The sequence below is a fragment of the Hippopotamus amphibius genome, chromosome 3 (assembly GCF_030028045.1).
Source record: "Hippopotamus amphibius kiboko isolate mHipAmp2 chromosome 3, mHipAmp2.hap2, whole genome shotgun sequence".
Lineage (NCBI taxonomy): Eukaryota > Metazoa > Chordata > Mammalia > Artiodactyla > Hippopotamidae > Hippopotamus > Hippopotamus amphibius.
The window spans coordinates 181,120,232-181,142,438 of record NC_080188.1 but is presented as its reverse complement, the minus strand read 5'-3'; the positions used below and the strand labels follow the sequence as shown (position 1 = coordinate 181,142,438).

The window sequence follows — 22,207 nt, the reverse complement described above, 5'->3', positions numbered from 1 at the left end:
TACACAACAGGAAAAGATGGTATATGGGAGGTAACTACCTCCATGACTAGTAAATATAAAAAAAGATCCTTTCAAAACTCCACAGCAAAGAATGTCTGATTATACTATTCATAACATAAATCTTCACATTATAGATTCACGAATTATAAATGTGAATTATGCTATCTCACAATTGTTAATTCACATGTAAATGTCACATACTGACATATTACCAGATGATATTTGAACAAAAGATTCTGAATAATAGAAACCTTGAACAGAAATTTGGTTAATTCCTCTAATCAAGGAGTACCTAAGACTTGTTAAAATTTCCATCTAAGAAAGAAATAGAAACTCCCATGGGTCCTTGGTGGGTGCTTCTAATGTTCCATGAGCTTTACCTTTTGCAAAATATCCTCCTGTAACATTCACATCCTTAATGCTTTAATCCTTCACTCAACGGCATTGCTGGCAGACATGATGTGAGGAAGCCATCTGTTAGCCTTGCCTGCCTGTACTTAAAAGAAATCTATTTTGTCAGTCTGTTGGATGAGCCTTGTTTTCTAGTCTTTCCTGAAAACTAGGGTCTGTTTTATGTTACAGGATCTGAAACTTGATACAATTCCATGGAGGATAATTAGTTTTAAACGTTGTGAAAAACTATCAGATGTCATCTGTGAATTACATTATCTGTGGTTATAGTACATCTGGAAATCTTTCCAAATTAAAAAATGTATACAACCTAGATTACAAGTACCAAGTTTCCTCATGAACATAATTCCAATAAAACTATTCTTTAAAATATTTCAGAAGAAAAAAAAAATTTGGAAAATAGACCTATCACTTTTTATTCATGACTTTTACATGCCTAACTCCTGAAAGTCTGTTATTCTTTTGACATAAATTAATCTATTCTCTTTCAAAAACTATCTGAAATTTAATAAGTCAGAAAAATGTCACAGGTCTATATTTTGGCACCAGTACTGCTTTGGGAAGGAGGAAGATGTAAGCAGAATACATACTTACTGCCTGGTGCACAAACCCCTGCACTTTATCTTCCCAAGGCCAGATGGCTCAGCAACAGCCTGAGTGTGTGGGCTCCATTTCCTCTGATCAATGTGACCACAATGACCAAGCAGGCCTTTTCTTTTTTTAAATTAATTAATTAATTGGCTGTGTTGGGTCTTCGTTGCTGCATGAGGGCTCTCTCTAGGTGCAGAGAGCAGGGGCTACACTTTGTTGCGGTGCACGGGCTTCTTATTGAGGTGGCTTCTCTTGCTGCGGAGCACGGGCTCTAGGCATGTGGGCCTCAGTTGTGGCATGTGGGCTCAACAGTTGTGGCTCACAGGCTCTAGAGCACAGGCTCAGTTGTTGTGGTGCACAGGCTTAGTAAGCTCCGCGGCATGTGGGATCCTCCTGGACCGGGGCTTGAACCCATGTTCCCTGCACTGGGCAGGCAGATTCTTAACCACTGTGCCACCAGGGAAGCCCCCAAGCAAGCCTTTTTAAAACTTGTCTTATTCTACATTCCATTTCGTATCTTAATTCTTGGGCTTTCCTTCGTTTTGTTTTCTAAGAGATGTTCCCCCTTCTCTTCACATTCATAACTATTAATTACAGCCTTTAAGTGAAAATGCCTTCTTACCGATTTCTCCCTTTTTTACTCTGTACTCAATAGGATTTTAAAAAATTACCTAACTTTAAACTAAGTAAACTTAAGTAAACCGATTGCTTAAAAAGCATACTATAAAATACTTAAAAAAATAGTATCTTTTACTATACTTGAAACAAAATACTTAAAAATTAAATCCAGCCATAAAGCATTTATTTGTCTGGGAAAAGCAAAGTAAGAGAGTTCAATCATTTGTAAGGTGTGAAACACTGTCTCTTAAGAGATAATTTCTTAAAAATTATTTAATTTAAAATTATAATCAATTTTATAAATTTTATAGCACAGGTATATAGATCACAACATTATGGGTTTAAAGTAGAGAAATTTCCCGTATAATACATATCACTTTATCACATTATAAAACATATATATTCAATATTTACAACAAAATTCACTAAATTTAAGTTGGGCAAACAATACCATAAACTTGATAAAGTTACTTCATCAAAAGTTTCCTTCTGCCTCACTGAGTCAATCTCCAACTCCCACCCTCATCCTCTAGCAAACATTCACCTCCTTTGTTACTTTATTATTGCTTATTCTAATATTTCATATAACTAAAATCATCAGTAGGTAGTTTTTTGTTTCTGGATCTTTTCACTTGGCTTTTGAGATTCATTTATGTTATTTTGTGTATCAGTAGTTCATTCCATTGTATGGCTATACCATACTTCATCCATTTACCAATTACTGGATATTTGGGTTGTTTCCAGTTTGGGTTATTATGAATAAAGCTGCTATAAATATTTTAGTCCAAGTCTATGAGAATCTGTCATTTTCTTTCCTCCCGGATAAGTACCTAGGAGTGAGACTGCTGGATTTTATGGTAAATCTATGTTAAAAACTATAAGAAACTTTCAAACTATCTTCCACAGTGGTTGTATTTGGTTGCATTCCATCAGCTGGGTTAAGAGTTTTGATTGCTCCACATCCTCGCCAACACTTGACATGGTCTGTCGTTTTAGTTTTAGTCATTCTCTTGGACAGAGGCCATAGTGGTTTCATTTGCATGTATATGTTTTGGTGATGTGTCCAAATCCTTTGTTCATTTTTAAACTGTACTACTTGTCTTATTACTGAGTTGTACAAATTATTTGTGCAATTTGGACACAGTTCATTTATCAGATTTATTTTGAAAAAGAATCCTGCCATTTCAGTTTCTTGACAGGCTTTTAAAAAACAGAAGTTTTGAATTTTCATGAAGCACAATTTATCAGTATTTTTTTTTTACAGTTCATGCTTTTTGTACCCTAAGAAACCTTTGCCTAAACCAAGCTTTCTCTGATGTTTTCTTCTATAAGTTTTGTACTTTTACCTCATATTTATGTTCCATTTGACTTAATTCTTATATATGGCTTGAGGTAATGGTGTGAAGTTCGATTTTTCCAGGTGTTTCTTTAACCCCAGATGTAATATGAACAACATTTAAATGAAACTGATTAAACACAATGGAAAATAAGTAGTATTCTGTGTTCATCTATTTAAGCATCTCAACTTTGAGTGATAGGTAATACCTCTCTCCTTTCTTTTTAACTTTTTACTTTGAAATAATTATAGATTCACTGGTGGCAGAAAGGAATGCACAGGGAGGTCCCGTGCGCCCTTCCCACAATCTCCCCTAATAGTAACATCTTACACGAAACCAAGAAACTGTCTGCTAAAATCCATAAAGCTTATTGACATTTCACCAGTAATATAGGCACTCATTTTGCATCATGCAGTTTTACCATATATAGTATTGCATAACCATCACCACAATCAAGACACTCAACTCTACCGTCTGCACGACTCCCTATTAACCCTTTATAGCCACACCCATCTCCTCCCCCACACTCATCCCTAATCCTTGGGAACCACTAATCTGTTCTCCATCTCTACAACTGTGTTATTTTACATATGTTTTGAAAACAGAGTTATTCAGTAAGTATCCTTTTAAGACTGGCTTTTTTCCTACTCCACATATTTTCCTTGTTCATCCAAGCTATTGCTTGTATCAACGGTTTATTCCTTTTTGTTGCTGAGGAGTACTGCATGGTAAGGATGTGCTACAGTCTGTTTATCCAGTCACCCACTGAAGGGCAATGAGGAGTTTTCAGTGTTTTGCTATTAAGAATAAAGCAGGACTTCCTAGGTGGCACAGTGGTAAAGAATCCGCCTGTCAATGCAGGGGACACGGGTTCGAGCCCCGCCCTGGGAAGATTCCACATGCCACGGAGCAACTAAGCCTGTGCGCCACAACTATTGAGCCTGTGCTCTAGAGCCCATGACCACAACTACTGAGCCCATGTGCCGCAACTACTGAAGCCCACGAACCTAGGGCCCGTGCTCCACAACAAGAGAAGCCACTACAACGAGGAGCCTGCGCACCACAATGAAGAGTAGCCCTCACTCGCAACAACTAGAGAAAGCCCATGTGCAGCAACGAAGACCCAACGCAGCCAATAAATAAATAAAATAAATAAACTTTATTAAAAAAGAAAAAAAAAGTTCGTGCATCTTTAAAAAAAAAAAAGAATAAAGCAGCTTATGGACTTCCATGTACAGCCAATGTGTATCTTTAACTGCTTTACTTCCTGACATATGCACTGCATAGTGAGGTAGAACAGATCCATTCCTAAAGGACTTACATGTTCAGTTAAAATATGTTAATACAGTCAACAAGTTCACAGAGGTGGAATGCCCAAATCCTGGCCAAAATTTCAGATGTGAGTGGGGGTGTGATAGAGTATGTGTATGTGTACATATGGGGGGTGGTAAAGGGCAGAACTGGTGATGGTGGGGTGACTCCCTTGCCCTTTTTCAGAAAGGGTGAAAATTTAGTGTTGTAATGTTTCCATTGGATGATTCTTTTCTCTACATTTTCTTACAGCACAGAGATTAAATCCTAACATATATTCAAAGTCTGGGAATGTCTGATAATTCTAATGCTTTAAGGGAACTTTATTTTGTTCTCCAGATAAGATCTTCTTAGTTCTAACGTGAACATTTTTTACGGAGGATCACAGTCCACTGTAAACGCATGCATGCATGACAGATTCAGAATTTACTCTAGGCCAACCATGGAATATGCTGGTTATAATTTACAGACTATGAGAAAAATAGGATCACATTATTCAATTAAATACAGTGACTATAAATTTTTTGATCATCTTCAGAAAGTTTTCGTATCTGTTCTATGCTACACTTTAGAAAACGGTAAAGGAAGAGGCTGGCACGTCTGGATGGCAGCAGCAAAGAACCTTACCAACAACAGCTGGGGGCTAAGTCCTGCCGACTCCAAAGTGTGACACATATCCTCAGTGGAGCTTTCTCCGCATAGGCACTTCCAAAAAAAGAAACTGCCTGGTAAAACAAAAACACAACACGTCAGCCAGTGACCACTTACCATTTGCACTCACAATCTTTCTGAATTGCAATCTAGATCCCCAGAGGAGCAAAACAGCATGAGAGAAGAGAAATCAATGGCTCAATTTGCTTAAGTGATGAAAGCAGAAGGCAAATCATTACATGTCTGACACTGTCTCCTAAGTGTACTTATTAATTTAGTACAACTCTCATGACATAGTGCCTACCTATCCAGAGGATCTTTTGTTGACTGTAAAACATACATTAACTTCTTTGGTTAATTAATTTAAAAAAAAACAAAACTCAATCTTTGAGATGCTAGAAGCTCCTCCCAGGCTTTCATCTAGGATAGCAAGGGTTCAAAGAGCCGTTTCTCATTCTACCTACCTAAAGCCACATATTCCTCTTCACTTGTCTTCTTTATGTTGATCGCATCTTTCTCATATTCTAAATATTCCAGGAATGTTTTGACAGGCAACACACCATCCTTGTCATCAGAAAATCGGACAGCAGTCCTGCTGTTCTCTTGTTTATACTTCTCTAATAATGCCTGGAGCTTAAGGAGTTCTTTTTCATCAAGCCTTAGTAAAACAGCCAAGTCCTTAAATATAGGAAAGGAAAAAAAAAAAGTTCTAAATAGACCATGTCTCTTTGACTCTGCCATAAGTGTTAACACTATCATCTGAAATGAAATGCAAGACTATAAGCAAAAGATGACTTCTGAATTAATGTGACAGTTATGATGTGCTCTGCTTAAAACTTTGCTCTCAATTCATGAGTAGGAGGTTATTTAAATAAACTAATCTCGAAACACTACATATTACTGAAGGTACCATTTTTTAGAAAGTTTCTTGAGATTTATACTCTTCTAAAATGTCTGAATTTTAATGAACATGTATTATTGCTTCATCAGAAAAAGAAACTTAAGCTTTTTCCCCAACACCATGGGGGAGTTCGGTGTTTCTGAGCACGAGCCACCCGTTCTCCTTGCTTGGCCCTTCAGTGGACCTCTCTCTGCTACAATCAATCAATCAATCAATCAATACATGGGTGTCAACTGCCAACTCTTGTGATTCCAAGGAAACCAAAGAACTATTGGAAATTTAATGCTTGTTTATTAAGCAGCATAAACACGATAAAATAAAAGTAATGGCAGACAGTCCTCACTGTATCTACATATAAATCCTCTATGTGGCTTTCAGGGCTGCAGAGGTACAACCTGCCAGTCTTTCAAACTGTTTTTACATACCTTATGTGCAGAAACCTCTCCTGATCTACTATTATTCTTCTAAATTAGGATCAAGTACACACACACACACACTCACAGACGCACATGCGCGTGCATGTGTTTAAAAGAGCACAAATTTGCCACGACAAGCAAAACTTTCTTCCCCTCATGCTACATGATTAAAGCTGCATTCTTATACAAGGGCAGTTTTATTATTTATTTACTTATGGCTATTGTTTTTAAAAACAAGTGGTAAACTGCAAAATGCTACTGAACACATACAAGTAGTTCAATGCTACACTAAACTCATATGAACTGTCCCACAGACAGCAAAAATGAATAATTTAGATTTGAATTTCAGTTCTGTATGTACAAAATTAGCCATTCAGCCTAGAAGCTGACTGCCTGGTTTTTTTTAAGGATTCAAGTACGTCTACAGCAAAATATGGTTTTCTTTAAAAGCGTTTTGGAGATAAAAAAAATAATAAAAAAGAACAATCTGTCAAATGATTTTAAAAATTTTATAATTATTTTGCACACTATATCGGGGCTATCAAGTGGAAATGAATTCTACAAGAGATTATTAATATCATACGTTTGTTTCTTTTGCAGGGTCCAGGAGAGAAAGTTTTGATTTTATGTAAAAAAAAAATTAGGCATTGAAGAATCTCTGAAATGTCCTGGCAATGCTATAGACGTAATTTAATCAACTTGAACTTTCCTGTTGCTTGAAGCGATTTTTCACTACTGGTGCACTAGAGAGCAGAACAAAAGCTCCTGAAAAAATGGCATTGTCACTTATAATGGCAATCACAGAATATTATTGTGAATAGATTGTTAAAACGCTTTAACAATCCCAAAGATTAAAAAAAGATGTTAGGACGTGTAGGTTATTTCCAATACAAAGGGAAAACCTCTCATTTTTCTGTTTAAAAATTTTTATTCATGTATATGTATTTACAATAAAAGGCATCCACTTTAAAACTTAATTCACTTTCAGATACACCAGGTAAGTTTTTTAAAAGCTTTACCAACGACTTGACAAATCACTGAAACCATCTTATCATTTTCCTTTAGATAAATAAAAGACATGAGGCGCAGCAGCGAGGCGACCTGCCCAAGGTCACACAGTAATCAAGAGAAGAGAGGACAATATTTCTTTCTATTCTCTAGCAAGAGAAATCCTATTTCTCTACATGGAACTCGCCTCAGAAATGAGCAATACTGCACTGTAATAAAGACTACAAGGTGCCATCGCTTTTTTACATTTTATAGAATAAAAACATGGCACATTTTCTACAATTATTATAAATACTTTGACGTAATAAAGAATATTTTTAAAAGCGTATTTCATTATGTAGTAAACAATAGAGCAGTATGAATTTGCTAACAACAACACAGAAAAGCTGTCTCTTCTGTTTGGCAAAATCTTTTTTTTTCTTTAAAAGAAATTGAAGTTTTGCTACTTCAGTAAACTACATATATTTTAATTGGCAAACCCTGTCCAGAAGAAGTTGTATTGTAACAGGTAACCTTAAAAAATAAGTTAAGGAAAACCAAATGTTTCTAGGCATTACAAATGGATTAACAGTAAGTTCAATATTCCAGCCTAAATAATATAAATTTAGCAGCAAGGCACAGAAAGCCAGCAGAAGGTCTTGTAAAGAAAATATACCTTTACACTTAAAAACAAAAATCTTAATATTCTACTTCTTTACTACCAATTAAAAAGTAAAAAAATAATCAAAGAGATTATTTTGTATAATGAATAATGGGATTACTCACATTATCAGAGAATGGAGACTCTGAATGAAAATCAGTGGAATTTAATTGACTGACAGACTCATAAAGATGGAGTAATTTCAATTTATTGGCACAAAACTGTAGCAATCCTTCATCAACACACTCAAGCTCTGTAAGGCAGAAGGAAGAAAATACATTAAAGAGATTAGATTTAACAGGCTGATAAAAAAGGCTTTTCTTTCATTAAAATCTTAATATTACATAATTCCTTGATGTTCTATTTTATTAAATATTCGGATGCTTAAGCTATAATGGATTAAGAAAGCAAAAATAATTTTTCCATCATGGCAAAATGTATAAATTTTTAAATGAAATAAGGTGCTCTAAAAGCAGAGGACAAAAAAAAATAGAGAGAAAGGAAGGGAGGGAGGGAGCGAGGAAGGAAGGAAGGAAGGAAGGAAGGAGGTAAAAAATATTTTAGTCTAGTACTCAAAAGTAAATAAATGATTTAGAAACAGGTCTGAAAATGCTCTCCCTCACTATGTGAATCATACATTATCCATTATGCTCATACCCTGAGAAAAGACAAACAGAAAGTTGCCTGGCTCTTATTATCATGGTGGTCAAAGATATTATAATTCAACCAAAAACTGTGGATTGTGACAGATGTATCTTCAAGAAAGAATGGCAAAAAGTAGAATTCCACTTAATATCCTCCATCAATCAGGTTTTTTTCAAGATTAATGCTGTATAATACATTCCTGTATGATAACTTAAATATTTCTAATACAAAACAAATACTCTTTAAAAAGGTAGATACTGAAAACTCCCAAGGACTCTGATATGGGATACAGTAACATGGAAGACTGTCCAAGTTCTAATAGCCATAATAAAACTTGGCATACTAAATACTTGACATTTTTAGGAGTCTCATTTATGGGTAGAACTTGAAACTAGTGATGTTACAGAACTCTGACAATGATGTTTGGTTTACTCCCAGTCCAGTGCAAGATAATTTTTAATTTAACAAATTTTGATATTTTTTTTAAAGCCTTAGGGGCTTGGGGGACTTTATAAGTGTACTATACTTTTTAAAAGAGGTATTTCTAACAAGTTGTATGCACTACAGGAGTTCACTATTTACCAAAAGTCAGCTTTACATGTGCTGAAAAACAAAATCTCAAAATCAGGATGCTTGAAGTCCTGAAATAGCATATTATGACTTATCTATTAAGCCACTCTAAGTTGGCTTAAATATAAATATAATTAAATATAAAGCTGGCTTCATACAATTTACACAATAAGCAAAAAGTCACGACTAGATAAAGTCACTGCACCACATGCTGCATTTTTAATTGATGTTAGGAATTCAGAATAAATTAAATTTTTCTAGCTCGGCTGGACAGACTATGGAGTTACAACCCCACAGTTACAGATGTAATTCTTTTCTAAACAAATTCTGAACAGTAAAAAAAAAAACCTAAAAAACTCAGAACAGGTCACGTAATCACAGTCTGTGATTTTGGAAGCCCTAGCTCTGTTCATGAGGGAAGTGGGTGAAAAAATGTAGATTCCATACATTAACAAAACATTAAAGTATAGAATTTTTTAAAAAATCATTGTCACTGTCAAAACAACATTAAAGTTAAATAAAACACAATGGCAGCAAGAGAACCTGGCTGTTTTCTGCTTACCACCAGCTATCTTGTTCCCTCATGCCAAAGGCTTTCACAACGCTCCACAACTATTATTACAATAATCACTTTCCAGCATTCTATACTGATATCTTTCCTCACAGTAGATGGAGTCAAATGAAAAATATTTACAGTAAGAAACAGAGTCAACACATTGAGAGAAAGCTCAGAGGAAGACCAACAGCATACACTGAACAGGGAATTAAAAAAATCCCCAATACTAAACAGAATGAAACAAGTTCCCTTCTTTCTTATATATTATTTTCCCATTAAAGTAACATACAGTTAATACTTCCTATCATCAGAGTTATAAAATTTGAGTTGAGACCATAACTTCCAGTCAGTACAAACCCTATTACCTTGATTTTTTAAAGTGTCCATTAAAGTCTGAGTGATATTTCTAAGGCAGGAAAATGGTAAACGTTCGCTTGCCAAAATGCTCTCCAACGCCTAGAAGAAAGATATGGAACAATTCTCGTAATTAGAAGGCAATGATTTTGTTTGTTAAATTTTACATTTATGTCTATACTTTCACTACCCCAAGTTACTAAAGGAAACTCCATTTTTAAGATGTTTTATTACAGTTACCTGAGAATTAAAGTTGCATCATAAGTAATATGTAATCAATTTCATGTCATGCCAAATATGGTACAATGACAAAAGGTCCAGACGAGAATGACACAACTTAGAAGGCAACTGATGTTCAACAGAATGGCCAAGACAGAACAGAAACAGAGATAAAGCTATTGGCCAATAAGAGTTTGAATGATCTATACTATACAGCCACAAATGAAAAGCAGACATTGTCACTATCATCTCAATAATAAAAGCGGACAGCAACTTAGTTACTGCTGTATTACTGTACTTGAGTATGGCTCGGTGAATCCACAGATGGATGCTACATATATATGTACTCCCCACCTCTCCTCACCCCCCCACTTCCTGCCCACGAGTAGATATTTAAGAGTCTTCATCATTGATTCCAAAATCTCTCTTCATGTGAAAAAAGCAACCATCAGAATCACGAATTACACACAGCACTTAAAGTTCATACTTATCCATTCATATTCACACATTAAATTGGATTCTGATTGATGAGATTAAATAGTATAAAAGGTAGGTTAAGAATGTGGCATGAGACAAGTATCAGATTGTAACACAACAACAACTCGGTGAGTCTGTGGAGGAGAAATGGGCGTAGAGGGCGGCTCAAGAGGTTGGTCCAGCCTATGATGAAGAAACTGCTTGGAGGATATAAAGCGACAGAAAGAGGCAAATACCCAGGAAAACGTAATCTGCCTCTGTTCCGTCTACTATTACACAAGCTAGCAACTGGCTCACTGTCTTATTATTCAGTCTTCCAAAGTCTAAACTGGTTTCTTTTCTCCCTTAACTGTTGTAAAACAATACATGACTTTCACTATTAGGTTGTCTAATATCTTTTATAAAATTCACAGCTTCATATAAAATTCAGCAGTTAAAAAAAATTCAAGAAGACAGTTTACACTGTGCTAAAGTTTCCCACTTTTGTTTTTCCATGATGTAAGATAAGATGTATCAAAATGAGAAGAATTGTGTGGATGATGACCCTCCCTTCCCAAGACCGATGCCCGAAACTGCCTCTCCACATGCCCACCTTGTCACAAGAGTTACTTTAATAACAGAGACTTTTCCCCAAGAAAGCTGAGAACCAATTAGCACTGTCAGTGGAATGGAAAACTCAATTAAGAGTCAGAGACCTGCCTGTTCTACAATAAAATGATAAACAGTGTTTTTCAAAAATGACTCCCACAGTAGAATAAGAGGGATAGAAAGAAATCAGTATTCACTAAATCATCCCACTATTTTAGATGCTGTGCATTATGAAAATGATGTATTTGGTAAGGTCCCTGTTTGAAGGAGCTTAAAAGAGGTAAAGAGGAAAAAGTTGGGGAGCTTGACTAATATACGTGAAATAATTAGAAAATAAGTATAGTCGGCCCTCTGTATCCACAGGTTCCGCATCTGCAGATTCAACCAACCATGAACTGAAAACATTCGGAAGGAAAAAATTCCACAAAGTTCCAAAAAGCAAAACTTGAATTTGCCACACACTTGCAACTATTTACATAGCACTTACATTGTACTGACAACTGTTTACATAGCACTTACACTGTGTTAGGTATTACAAGTAACCTAGAGAGGATTAAAGTATACAAGAGGATGTGCACAGGTTACAGGCAAACACTGCACCATTTTACATAAGGGACTTAAGCATCTTGAAATTTAGGTATCACAGAGGGTCCTGAAATCAATGCCCCTGAGGATACAGAGGCACAACTGCATCATTAGCTCTCTGGTTCTGATTAAAAGCAGAGTTCAGAGGCATCCATAAGGACTGACATGTCATGTAAGAATTTATAGTTAGAACCTGAGCAGCATCGTGAGGGATTCAGATAGGAGGAGTGGGAGTAACATCATGAGTTACCATATTATAACCAGGAGCCTGGGAAAGGTACCAAGTCTAACTATACCATGAGAGACTGAGGCTGTGGAGCAACAGAGCCTCTTCTACAGTGTAAATGGGAACGTAAATCCGTACAAGCATTCTGAGAAACAATTTATCATCAACTAGTACAGGTGAAGAAGCTCATATCCTAGCAACTCCACTCAGGTATAAACTCTTACATATGTGCACCAGGAAAATGTATAAGGATAACCACACTATTATTGTTGGTAACAGCAAGAAACTAGAAAGAACCTAAATGTCCACTGACAGGAGACTGAGTAACTAAATGGCAGTCACAGAGTGGAATTCACATAGCACAGTACGCGAGTCAACTGCAGCTGCAGGCAGCAATGCGGACGACTCCCAGAAACACAATGGTGAAGGCATGAAGTAAGTCACAGAAGAAGACAGAACATGACTCCATTCGTATAAAGTTCAAAAAAGTAGACAATGCATCAGTATGTTTTAAAGGAGCCACAGAGAAATGCTGAAACTACAAAGAAAAGCAAAAGATAGAGGAACACGAAATTCTGAACACTGGTCACCTTAGGGATGGGAGAAGGGGATGGGATGGAGGAGGGATGTGCAGGGTTCTTCAGAACTCCTGGTAACATTATTTCCTAAGGTGGGTGGTCATACACCTCTTTGTCTTACTATTATTTTTTTTTTTTTGTCTTACTATTATTTAATTTGAATATATGTTATGTATGGGCCTGTGTATGGTAATATTACTTAATTAAAAAAAGAAGAAAGAACAAAAGAAACAATACAAGCTTCCACACGGGAATATAAAAAAGGATGCACGTGAATGAGAACACACAGGAAGACTTCAGGCTGTCATGTTTGGAGGGAAATAGGATAACAAAGATATTGTTAAGAAGGATATGTAATAGCTACTCATCAAGAAAGTTCATTTATTATATACACTTACTTGTTTTTTGGTTGCAGGGTACTTAATATCAAGAATTAATTCCTTTATTTCTGTTTCAACCAAATCTAGAAAGAAAATTAACCAAAGTAAAATGTTCACTTTTATGACAGGTAAAACTTTATTTGGAAAGAAAAAAACACGCACTTGCAATATCAGTCAGTCTAAGAGGATTTCTGGGGTCTCTCGGAAATGAGTTTTATTGTCACAAATTTTAATATTCCCTTGATAGCATGTTTCATCCTCCAGAGTAATTCCAATAAAAACTACACTTGATTACTTGCACCTCATCTCATTCCAAAAAGGAGCTGAAATAGCTCATAAATGCACTGGAGTGTTCTGATTGCTCCATCTGGAATATTCTATTAATTTAAAAAAATGACATAACAGTACGCTTCATTATTTTTGAAGGACACCTACCAAGACTGGGAGACTTTGCTTTCAGTAAGGCTCCCAGTTTCTTCACCAAGTGCATGTCCTTTGCTCGTTCACTCTTCTTATCACTAAAACAATAAACACAACAAATTCTTATGGAATGTGAAACTTTTCCTTCTAATTCTGACACGCTCCAGATTTCTTTTTCTTTGCTATTCTTCCTATTTAACTTTAAAGGTACCAGTCTAATGAGAAAAGAAAACAAGACAACAGCTATGAAACAAAGCAAAGCAAAAAGCAAAATAAAGGACTGGGAAAAGTTAGCAGAGGGACATTAAGAAGCCAGCTTGCAATACAACTTACCTCAGTGCTAAATGGAAAGGAACATTTACTGTTTTCACACTTCCAGACACTGGATCAACCAGACAGATCTGGTAAGTCTGCGGCTGCCAACTCTGACTGGTAACGTTATTTAATCCCATTATTTTATAGCCAGGATACAGAAGCCTGAGGAAATCACATACCAGGATGGTAAAAATCTTAGAGAAAGGAAAATGTCAAAAAGTGCTTTTACTGTAACCTGGGACTCCAACATCATCATCGACTCAGGACCATTAGTAAGGCAAATAAATACTGACACCAAAAACATATGTAGAGCAGAACCTAAATGGCAAGGTTCTTATACCTTATTAAAACGTGCTAGAAAATTAAATGAACACGATCCAGCCTAAGTTGCAGTGACAAACAAAGCATTCACCTCACTCAGCATCATCACCAGGGGAGCCGGAAGGAATCTTTCCTTTCGAGCCTCCACGGTATAAGTAAGGGACGCGACAAATGGCAGCACCAAAGCTGACTTTAATTCAGCAGCATATCACGGCCTCTTCAATCAGATTCCTTTGTGATTAAATACTTAATCCCTAATTATAAACCAGGCAACCGCGTGAAAAAACCATAATAAAGGACATTTCAATTCTCAAACAACCTGCAATCTAATAAGTAGCTTTAATAAAAGCTCTGCTTTAACAAAAGCATTCCTGTTTGTAACCAGGAAAAGGCCAGGGTTTGCAGCTTACCTGCAGTGCTTTCCCACGTTGAAAGCACCAACTCTAGGGCCCTGCTGTGTGCTCCACACTTCTAAGATGCCCCTCCGCGGTGCATAGATCACAAGGAACTGAGCTACTCGACTTGGACCCTGAGGACTTCCAAAGGGGGAAAAGTCCACCTTTTCTGGCACTCTTTCGTGGAGGTCCTCTACAATTTGGATCCAACCGGTCTGTGCATCTCGATACCCTTGGAGACAGAGGAAAGGAAAGCTACTTAGTTATGGAATCTAGGTTTAGCAGAGCCTTCTGAAACACTCTGGGATGTTTTAGTGGGGGGACTCAAGGAAGGTTATAAAAGGACATTATTTTTTTATTATGAAATACATTAAACAGAAGATAATAAGTATGATTAATACTAAATTACCAAGCCTTATTAAAACTTCACATTTTGCTATATTTCCTTCTGATCACTTTTTTTTTCTTTAAGAAAGAAACAGTTATCATGGAGGCTTCGTGAGCACCCTTCCCTGATCTCATTCCCTTCCCTCCATCTCTTTAAAAAATTCTGGGGAGGTTATCAGGTTCTGATTTAAAATAAAAATCCAATTAAAGTAAAAGAAAAAGATCAAATTGGTTTCCTGCTATTCAAGTCCCTTGGTGGCGTGCAGACAGAGGGAAACATGGGCTGCAGAGTGTTGGGAAGCTCCGGCCTGTGAGAACAAAGATGCAGCTGACACCTTTTCCACTAGAGAGTAGCCCTTCATGCAGGCAACTGATCCCTCTCTTCCCAGTACGGGGAGGAAAACGACGGACCGCACCAGCTGCAGAAGGACAGGCAACAATGGCAGCGATAAGACTGCCGTAGGGATCTGGACCAGCTGGTATACATTATGGAAAAGTCTTGCTGAGAACACACTCTTGATATTATTTCAGAAAAGTACCATTTCAGGGAGAAATGATGTATCTGCAGCATTGCAATCTATTTCTAAAGACATTTAGACACGTGGCAGGTAAACACTGCAGGAATTCTTTAGCAAGAAGGTAATAGTGGCCTCAGTCTGGTCCAGAGTAATTTAATGCCCTCAAATCCATTATTCCTTACAATGCTAAAAACAGACTAGATTGCACTAAAACTGTGGTTTCTAACCAATAGTCTGTGCTGACATGTTGCAATTCTAGATGATTCCAAACAATGTGTTCTCCCCTCCTCCTTGGTCAAGGAGATTTTTTTTTTAAGACTTTTTTTTTGAAGTGGACCATTTTTAAAGTCTTTATTGAATTTGTTGCAATACCACTTCTGTTTTATGTCTTGGTTTTTTTGGCCACAAGGCACGTGGGATCCTAGCTCCCCAAACCAGGGATTGAACCTGCATCCCTTGTATTGGAATGCCTGAAGACCCAACCACTGGACTGCCAGGGAAGTTCCAAGGAGATTTTATTTTACTCAGGTTGACAATGTGCTTAAATATTTTCAGGTCTCCCTTATAGTTAGGTCTGGCCATGGGACTAAGTCCTGGCTAATGTATTATTAAACTGGCAGTCTTCCTTTCCCCTTCTTCCTTCCTGGGATGCAGATAAGAAGGCTAGAGCCTTAGCAGTCATTTGAACCATGAGATAACCTTGCATGGGGAAGCTACATGGAAGGAGACTGACTTCCTAAGGACATCACAGTGATATATCAATCCTGTACTTGGCTCTGTTGTTTGCCACTAAATGCAACTTCTAACTGACAAAGTTACCGAGACACTTAAGTGAATTGACCCAAGCATAGAGATATGAGAGTTAAATTAGAAAAAATGAATTTTGCTAGCTTTTCCCATCTTAAATCTGAAAGACTTGGCATTCCAGTTTTGGGAAGGAGACATGACTCAAGCAGGGCCTCGTGAAATGGAATGAATCTTGCTCGGGCAAGAAACTGATTTCAGGAACTGACAATGACAGTGAGAATTGAAAAGAAGTACATAAGGAAGAGGCTAAAAGTACCTATGAGTTGGTCAAACTTAAAGGATATATCAGTTAGACTGCTGGATCAAGTGTTCCTGATCTGAGTTCATGGTTGAAAAAAAAAAGAAAGCAAGAAAAGTATAAACATAAGGAATTAAACACTGTTATCAACCAGAAGCTAAAGAAGGCTAGCATTGTTCAATTATTGGGGTAGAAAGCAAATTGACTTTTTTTTCCTGGATTTTTGTAAGAAAGTACCTTTCCACATGCGTATTGCGATTCCTCTGGCTACATCCAACAAAATAACTCTGCCAAAATCATCTGTTACTGCTGCCAGTGTGTTACATGGAGACAGACATATACTTTCACCATGGCGTCTAGAATCTGGAAGCCCAAATCTGATATTTAAAAGAAAATAAAAAGCTCAAATCAAAGTGCACTCTAGAAATATATAAAAGAATGATGAAATGCATTAACAAAACAGGCCAAATCTGTTTTTATATAAAGAAATATGAACCCTGTATGCATTAATAGTTAATTTATTAACTGATCACACCAGACATTTTGCAATAAAAAATGCATAAGGAAGTTTCTTCAATTATAAAATAAAAACACCTAAGTTTTATTTCAGAGATTTTCTATATAGATATCTGCAACCTATTTTCAGGGAATATCAAGTACAACTAGCTTTCCTTCTTAAGTGATATATCACAGGAAACCTCACAACCAACTAAATTTTAGAATACTCTGCTCCTACACAGGTATCTTTTGTCTGTTTGAAGTTCTTATTTCTGAGAGTTCTTAATCCTGAGTTCTTATTTCTTCTTTTTTTTTTTCTCCTAGATATCGTATCTTGCTGATACCAATGTAGGTACAAGAATTTTCCTTCTTCTAAATAGTTATCTGTAAACTGCTTTTGATCTTATCAGTCTTATTAGAACTGTGAGTAAAATAAAGGTAAAGAGGTACTGAGAAGGGACCAGAGAGCTCATTTTGAAAAAAGTCCCTGACACAAAGTACTCAAACTTTGTTACATCTATTTGGATGTATAGGGCCATTTGGCTTATTTCTTGATTCTTAGGTGATCTTAGAAAATGTGATGTGTTATAATACTTTAAGATGCAAAAAAATCCTGGAAGATAATCTTTAATCGATTTTAATAACAGATAATTAGTTATATCTCTTTAGTTGAAGAACATTGAAAAAGGGGGGGGAGGCTTCTATTTCTCTTTATATTGGGTAATAAAAAAAATGATTTAAAAACAAAATCAAGCAAAAACCATGCTCCCTCCTCACAAAACCTGACGAATCCACTACATATCCTATTGCACTGCTGAAGCAAGCAAGGAAGCACAAGCCAGCATGTTGAAGAGTGCTTGGATGCATGTGATCCTGTTTTTATTTTTTTTAGAGAAATCAGTAAGTCCTTTTAAAGTTTCTACAGCTTACTGACAAACTAAACTTTTTACAGAAAGAAATTCAACAGCTATCAAAAAACCAACGTTCCTGCAACTTAAGCTAAGTGTAGAGGTGTTTTTAAAAGCACACACTCAACACATACATACTGAGCCCCTACTATATGACGGGGAGAGAGCTGTGGATAAAACAGGCAAGAATCACTGTCCTCAGGGAGTTTACATTCTGGTGGAAAAAATTAGTCCCACATTAATGACTCTGAAAAGCTCCAAAGACTCAGGAAATCAACAAATCAACTAAGCACATGGAAAGACCATTAATTCAACAGTGCATTCCTAAAAATACTAAAATGTGAGAAGAGCACGACAGACTTGCCTTACAGCTAGTGGGGTAGCTGGTTCGACCTTGGGTTTTTGCTTCTGGACAGCCTCTTCTTCATGCTTGCTTTTCCAACCAAGCCAACCACTGAAAAGAAAGAAAATTCAGAATAAACTTAGGGCTTCCAGACTTTTAAACTGCAGACTATCAAAATATAAGTTAAAACCTAGCGAGATGCAAATTAGATCATTAAAATTATGATGTAATTACCTGGCAGCATTAAACAAAGCAGAAGTGAGTTTACTTGCCACCGCTAGTGCGACATGAGATAATAATGGTTGTGTGCTTCCCTGAAAAACAGAACATTTGAAAGAGAAAACAACAGCTGACAAACAATATATACTTTCTAAACGAGATGTACTTTAAAAAGATAGGCGGTAGCAATATAATCAAAAGTTTTAACTCCACAGTTTAAAAGTAAAATCATTAGTAGTCTAGTTTATCTTTAGGATTTCCCTCTTCAAATTTTCATTAATTAAAAAAATTTAAACTAGGACATGAAAATGGCATTATTCTAGCAGATCTATTGATTTCTCATCCATACACAGCTGGCTCTTCCCTCCCCACAACCTCATTTTTTCTTTTTAATCAGTTTATTTAGAAACATTTCATATTGTACAAAAACATTTTTTACTTAACTATAATTGATTTACAATGTACAGCAAAGTGATTCAGTTATATATATACCTATTTTTTTCAGATTCGTTTCCATTATACGTTATTACAAGATATTGAATATAGTTCCCTGTACTATACAGCAGGACCTTGTTTATCTATTTTATATATAAAAGTGTGTATATGTTAATCCCAATCTCCTAAATTATCCCCCCTCCCTTTTTTAAAAATATATTTTTATTGTAGTAAAAAGATGGTTTGGACAATTTTGAGAATGGTGCTTTTTAAGTGAAAAACAGGAGCTGCCGAATCTAACACCTAACTTTCCCCAATTTTAGGAAGCAGTTTTCACCACTTTATCAACTATAGTTGGCAGCTGGCTCTGCCTTTACAATTCCTCACTGACTCCAGTCCCTGGTGGGCTGACATCACTAACAACCCTAAGTCTATGATTAATGCATTACTGCACCAATGTTTAGACACAACTCAACTAAGAATTCGGGGCATCAGAAACAAAGAAGGCTGCTTGTTTTATATTGACTTTAGTACCTTCTCAGTTAATCTAAACAATTTAGAAGAAAGTGAGTTGAGACTAATTTTAGCTTACATTGAAACTTAGAAATGTAAACTGCTTCATCTTTCTAAGGCTAGGTTACCATACCCAATTTGTAGATATGTTGAAAAATCAAGCTGTGATGAAACATTTACCTCTAAAGCATAGAAGAAGCCTGTAAATGGGTTGGACCCTACAGTGATGTACTGAGACATGGCGGGCGGGCTGTTCTTAATTGCTGCATTGTATCCACCTATATTGGAGGCAGTCTTCATCTGATCAAAAGGGGACAGAGTCATAATACCTAATGATAAAACGATAAGATGTGATTTTAATGCACTGCCATGACATTGTCATTTTAGGTTATTAGATTTTTATTTCAACTCCATTCTAAGATGCTAACTGCTGAGTTTCTTTTAACAGACAAAAGTCATTTTTAAAAGCTATACGATCAATGTCATAAAACATTCGTAAGATATTAAAACTGCCATCTATAATTCCTCTAAGCTATAAAATACTACAAAACAGAAATATTAATTTTTTAAACAGACACTGAATTCAAATGGTACGAGAAATATAGAGTCTACCAATATCTCCAGGTATAAGTTCACTTCTTCCAGGTAACAACTGAAAGTTTCTTATGCTGCTTTCCAGAAATGTTCTCTGTACATAAATGACAGCACACCAAAAAAACTGACGTGCACCTTGTTTTTTTAATTTAATAAAACATCAAGGAGATATGCCTCATTGCTGGCAATCACTCAGAGTATTCCACTGTGTGGCCAAGCCATAACTGACCTGACCTGATGGACACTTAGGTTGTTTCCCACCTTTTGCCACTACAGATAATGCTGCAATACATATCCTTGATATATCTTAGCACATCTATATATAAGTTCATCTGTATGGTAAATCCTCACTAACAGGGGATCTACATTTTTTTTAACTTTTATTAAGTACTGTGACATTGCATTCCGTAGAGGTGGTGCCGATTTACACTCCCACCAAAAAGGTAGGAAAGCATCTGTGCTCCCATATCCTTCCCAACACAGTGAAAATACACCCTTTCAAACATCGACTCTGTATCCAGAAACCCCCAGCCCTTTACAGTGAAGAGTTACTGCTCATTTCCCCAAGGTGCTAAGAGCAAAAGTAGACAGACTGAATGCTGACACCCACGTGCTATGTGAAGCAGCAGAGAAGCCAGCCTCACTTAAATTCACCTGGGTGGCAGGGAGAGAAGGAGGGGGAAAGTGAGCTTAGAGACCTAGAAAGTAAAGATCCACGGCTGGATTCCAACACAAGTGGTCTCGGGCAGCCAGCGTCTTCCAACTTCATGTACTCATGGTACATGAAGATACCCAGCTGAGATGTTCTGAACACAAACCTACTGCAGACTGGAACAGGAGTTAGTCTAATCTTCATATATATTTACTGACTCTATTTTGCATGCAAATGGTCAAAAAATGCACTGCTCCTGAAGAAGAGTCCTGGGAAAGGAAATGCTTTTAGGGAATTCATAAGCAAACTACTTACTGGATTTAGGGATTAAAGTCATCAAATAATCCTTATAAAAGTTGAACTATTCTATCTCATATTTATGAATGACTTCATGAGTCAATATACAAAATGTTTTTACTACATGATAAAATTTGCGTAAGTTCTGCCTGACTCTACCAGCACAAAATCAAAGGCTGAAGCGTGTAGCATATAAATTAAAATTTAAGTTTTAAAATACTTTCTCTTCACACAGGCCACACACTATAGGTGGGAGTGTAAATTGCTACAAGCTATCCAGAGGACACTAGCAAAATGGATACAAAATTTTTAAGTGGATTTAGTCTCATCTATTCTAAAGAGATGGTTGATCAGTTCTTTCCATTCTTGCCATGAATGACCTTCTCCTTCCCACAATCTGTCATCTACTGTCAATGCCATCCCTTGGATCCTGTCATGATCAATTGTATATTTTTTGAAACCTTGATTTTAAGCATACCACCTTCTGACCACCACCTCTTAGCTTTCCATCTTAACTACTCCAGTAATCCGCTGCAATAATTCCACAATGTCATTAAGAGTTTCAATCCACTAGCCCTACTATTTTTACTCTATTTATCAAGTAACTCATGTGATCACTTCCCTTCTTACCTGGTCCTCATTTGTGTTCCATCACAATCACTCCTGCATAACTCCCCTGTCCCCCTCTTCCTCCAACACTCACCTGGCTCAATCTCAAGCTTGGTTGATCTAAACTGTGTTCTCTGCTGTCTGCTGCAAAAAAGCTGACCATGGCCAGAGAAAAGCAATGCTGGGTTTCAAAGATCCGCAAACAAACGGGCATATAACACCAGCCCCAAATCCTACTGTCCTTCTCTGCCCCTTCACCCTCCCATGTCCAAATCTCTTGAAATCTGTTTGTTGAAGAAACTAGGCTGTTTGACACTAACTTCCCACAGACTAGATTTTGCTGATTGCGTCTCTGTGGTATTAGTTAACATTTTGTCCTGCTTTCTATATTGTGGCAAATTGGTGGGCTCTAGAGGACTGTTTTTCTTTTGAAATTTTATTTATTTTATTTATTTATTTGTTGGCCACAATGTGCAGCATGTGGGATCTTAGTTCCCTGACCAGGGATCGAACCTGTGCCCCCTGCCACGGAAGTGCAGAGTCTTAACCACTGGACCACCAGGGAAGTCCCGGACTGCTGTCTTTTGAGCCACCAATTTTAGCATTATTTTTCATTGATTTAAGGTAAATGAAGATATATGGCTTATTTACAGCCTCTCTTCTTCTCGCCATGTTC

At 36.7% G+C, this 22,207-nt stretch overlaps 1 protein-coding gene across 4 annotated transcripts in view; it reads right to left on the bottom strand.

Moving 5' to 3' along the window:
- The window catches only part of RAB3GAP2 (RAB3 GTPase activating non-catalytic protein subunit 2), a 106,957-nt gene that overhangs the window by 31,387 nt on the left and 53,363 nt on the right, over positions 1-22,207 (bottom strand). For 3 of the 4 annotated variants that reach the window (XR_009052754.1, XM_057728479.1, XM_057728481.1), the window contains exons 10-21: positions 19,560-19,708; positions 18,447-18,526; positions 18,234-18,323; positions 16,701-16,840; positions 14,529-14,745; positions 13,816-13,959; positions 13,498-13,580; positions 13,081-13,145; positions 10,021-10,111; positions 8,010-8,137; positions 5,384-5,597; positions 4,896-4,993 (exon numbers count right to left, since the gene is read on the bottom strand). Coding sequence is in view for 3 of the 4 variants with exons in the window: in XM_057728479.1 (XP_057584462.1) it covers positions 4,896-4,993; positions 5,384-5,597; positions 8,010-8,137; positions 10,021-10,111; positions 13,081-13,145; positions 13,498-13,580; positions 13,816-13,959; positions 14,529-14,745; positions 16,701-16,840; positions 18,234-18,323; positions 18,447-18,526; positions 19,560-19,708 (1,499 nt within the window). In the remaining variant the exon portion in view is untranslated. The remainder of the gene's footprint in view (positions 1-4,895; positions 4,994-5,383; positions 5,598-8,009; positions 8,138-10,020; positions 10,112-13,080; positions 13,146-13,497; positions 13,581-13,815; positions 13,960-14,528; positions 14,746-16,700; positions 16,841-18,233; positions 18,324-18,446; positions 18,527-19,559; positions 19,709-22,207) is intronic. The other variant, XM_057728480.1, reaches the window with a different exon arrangement.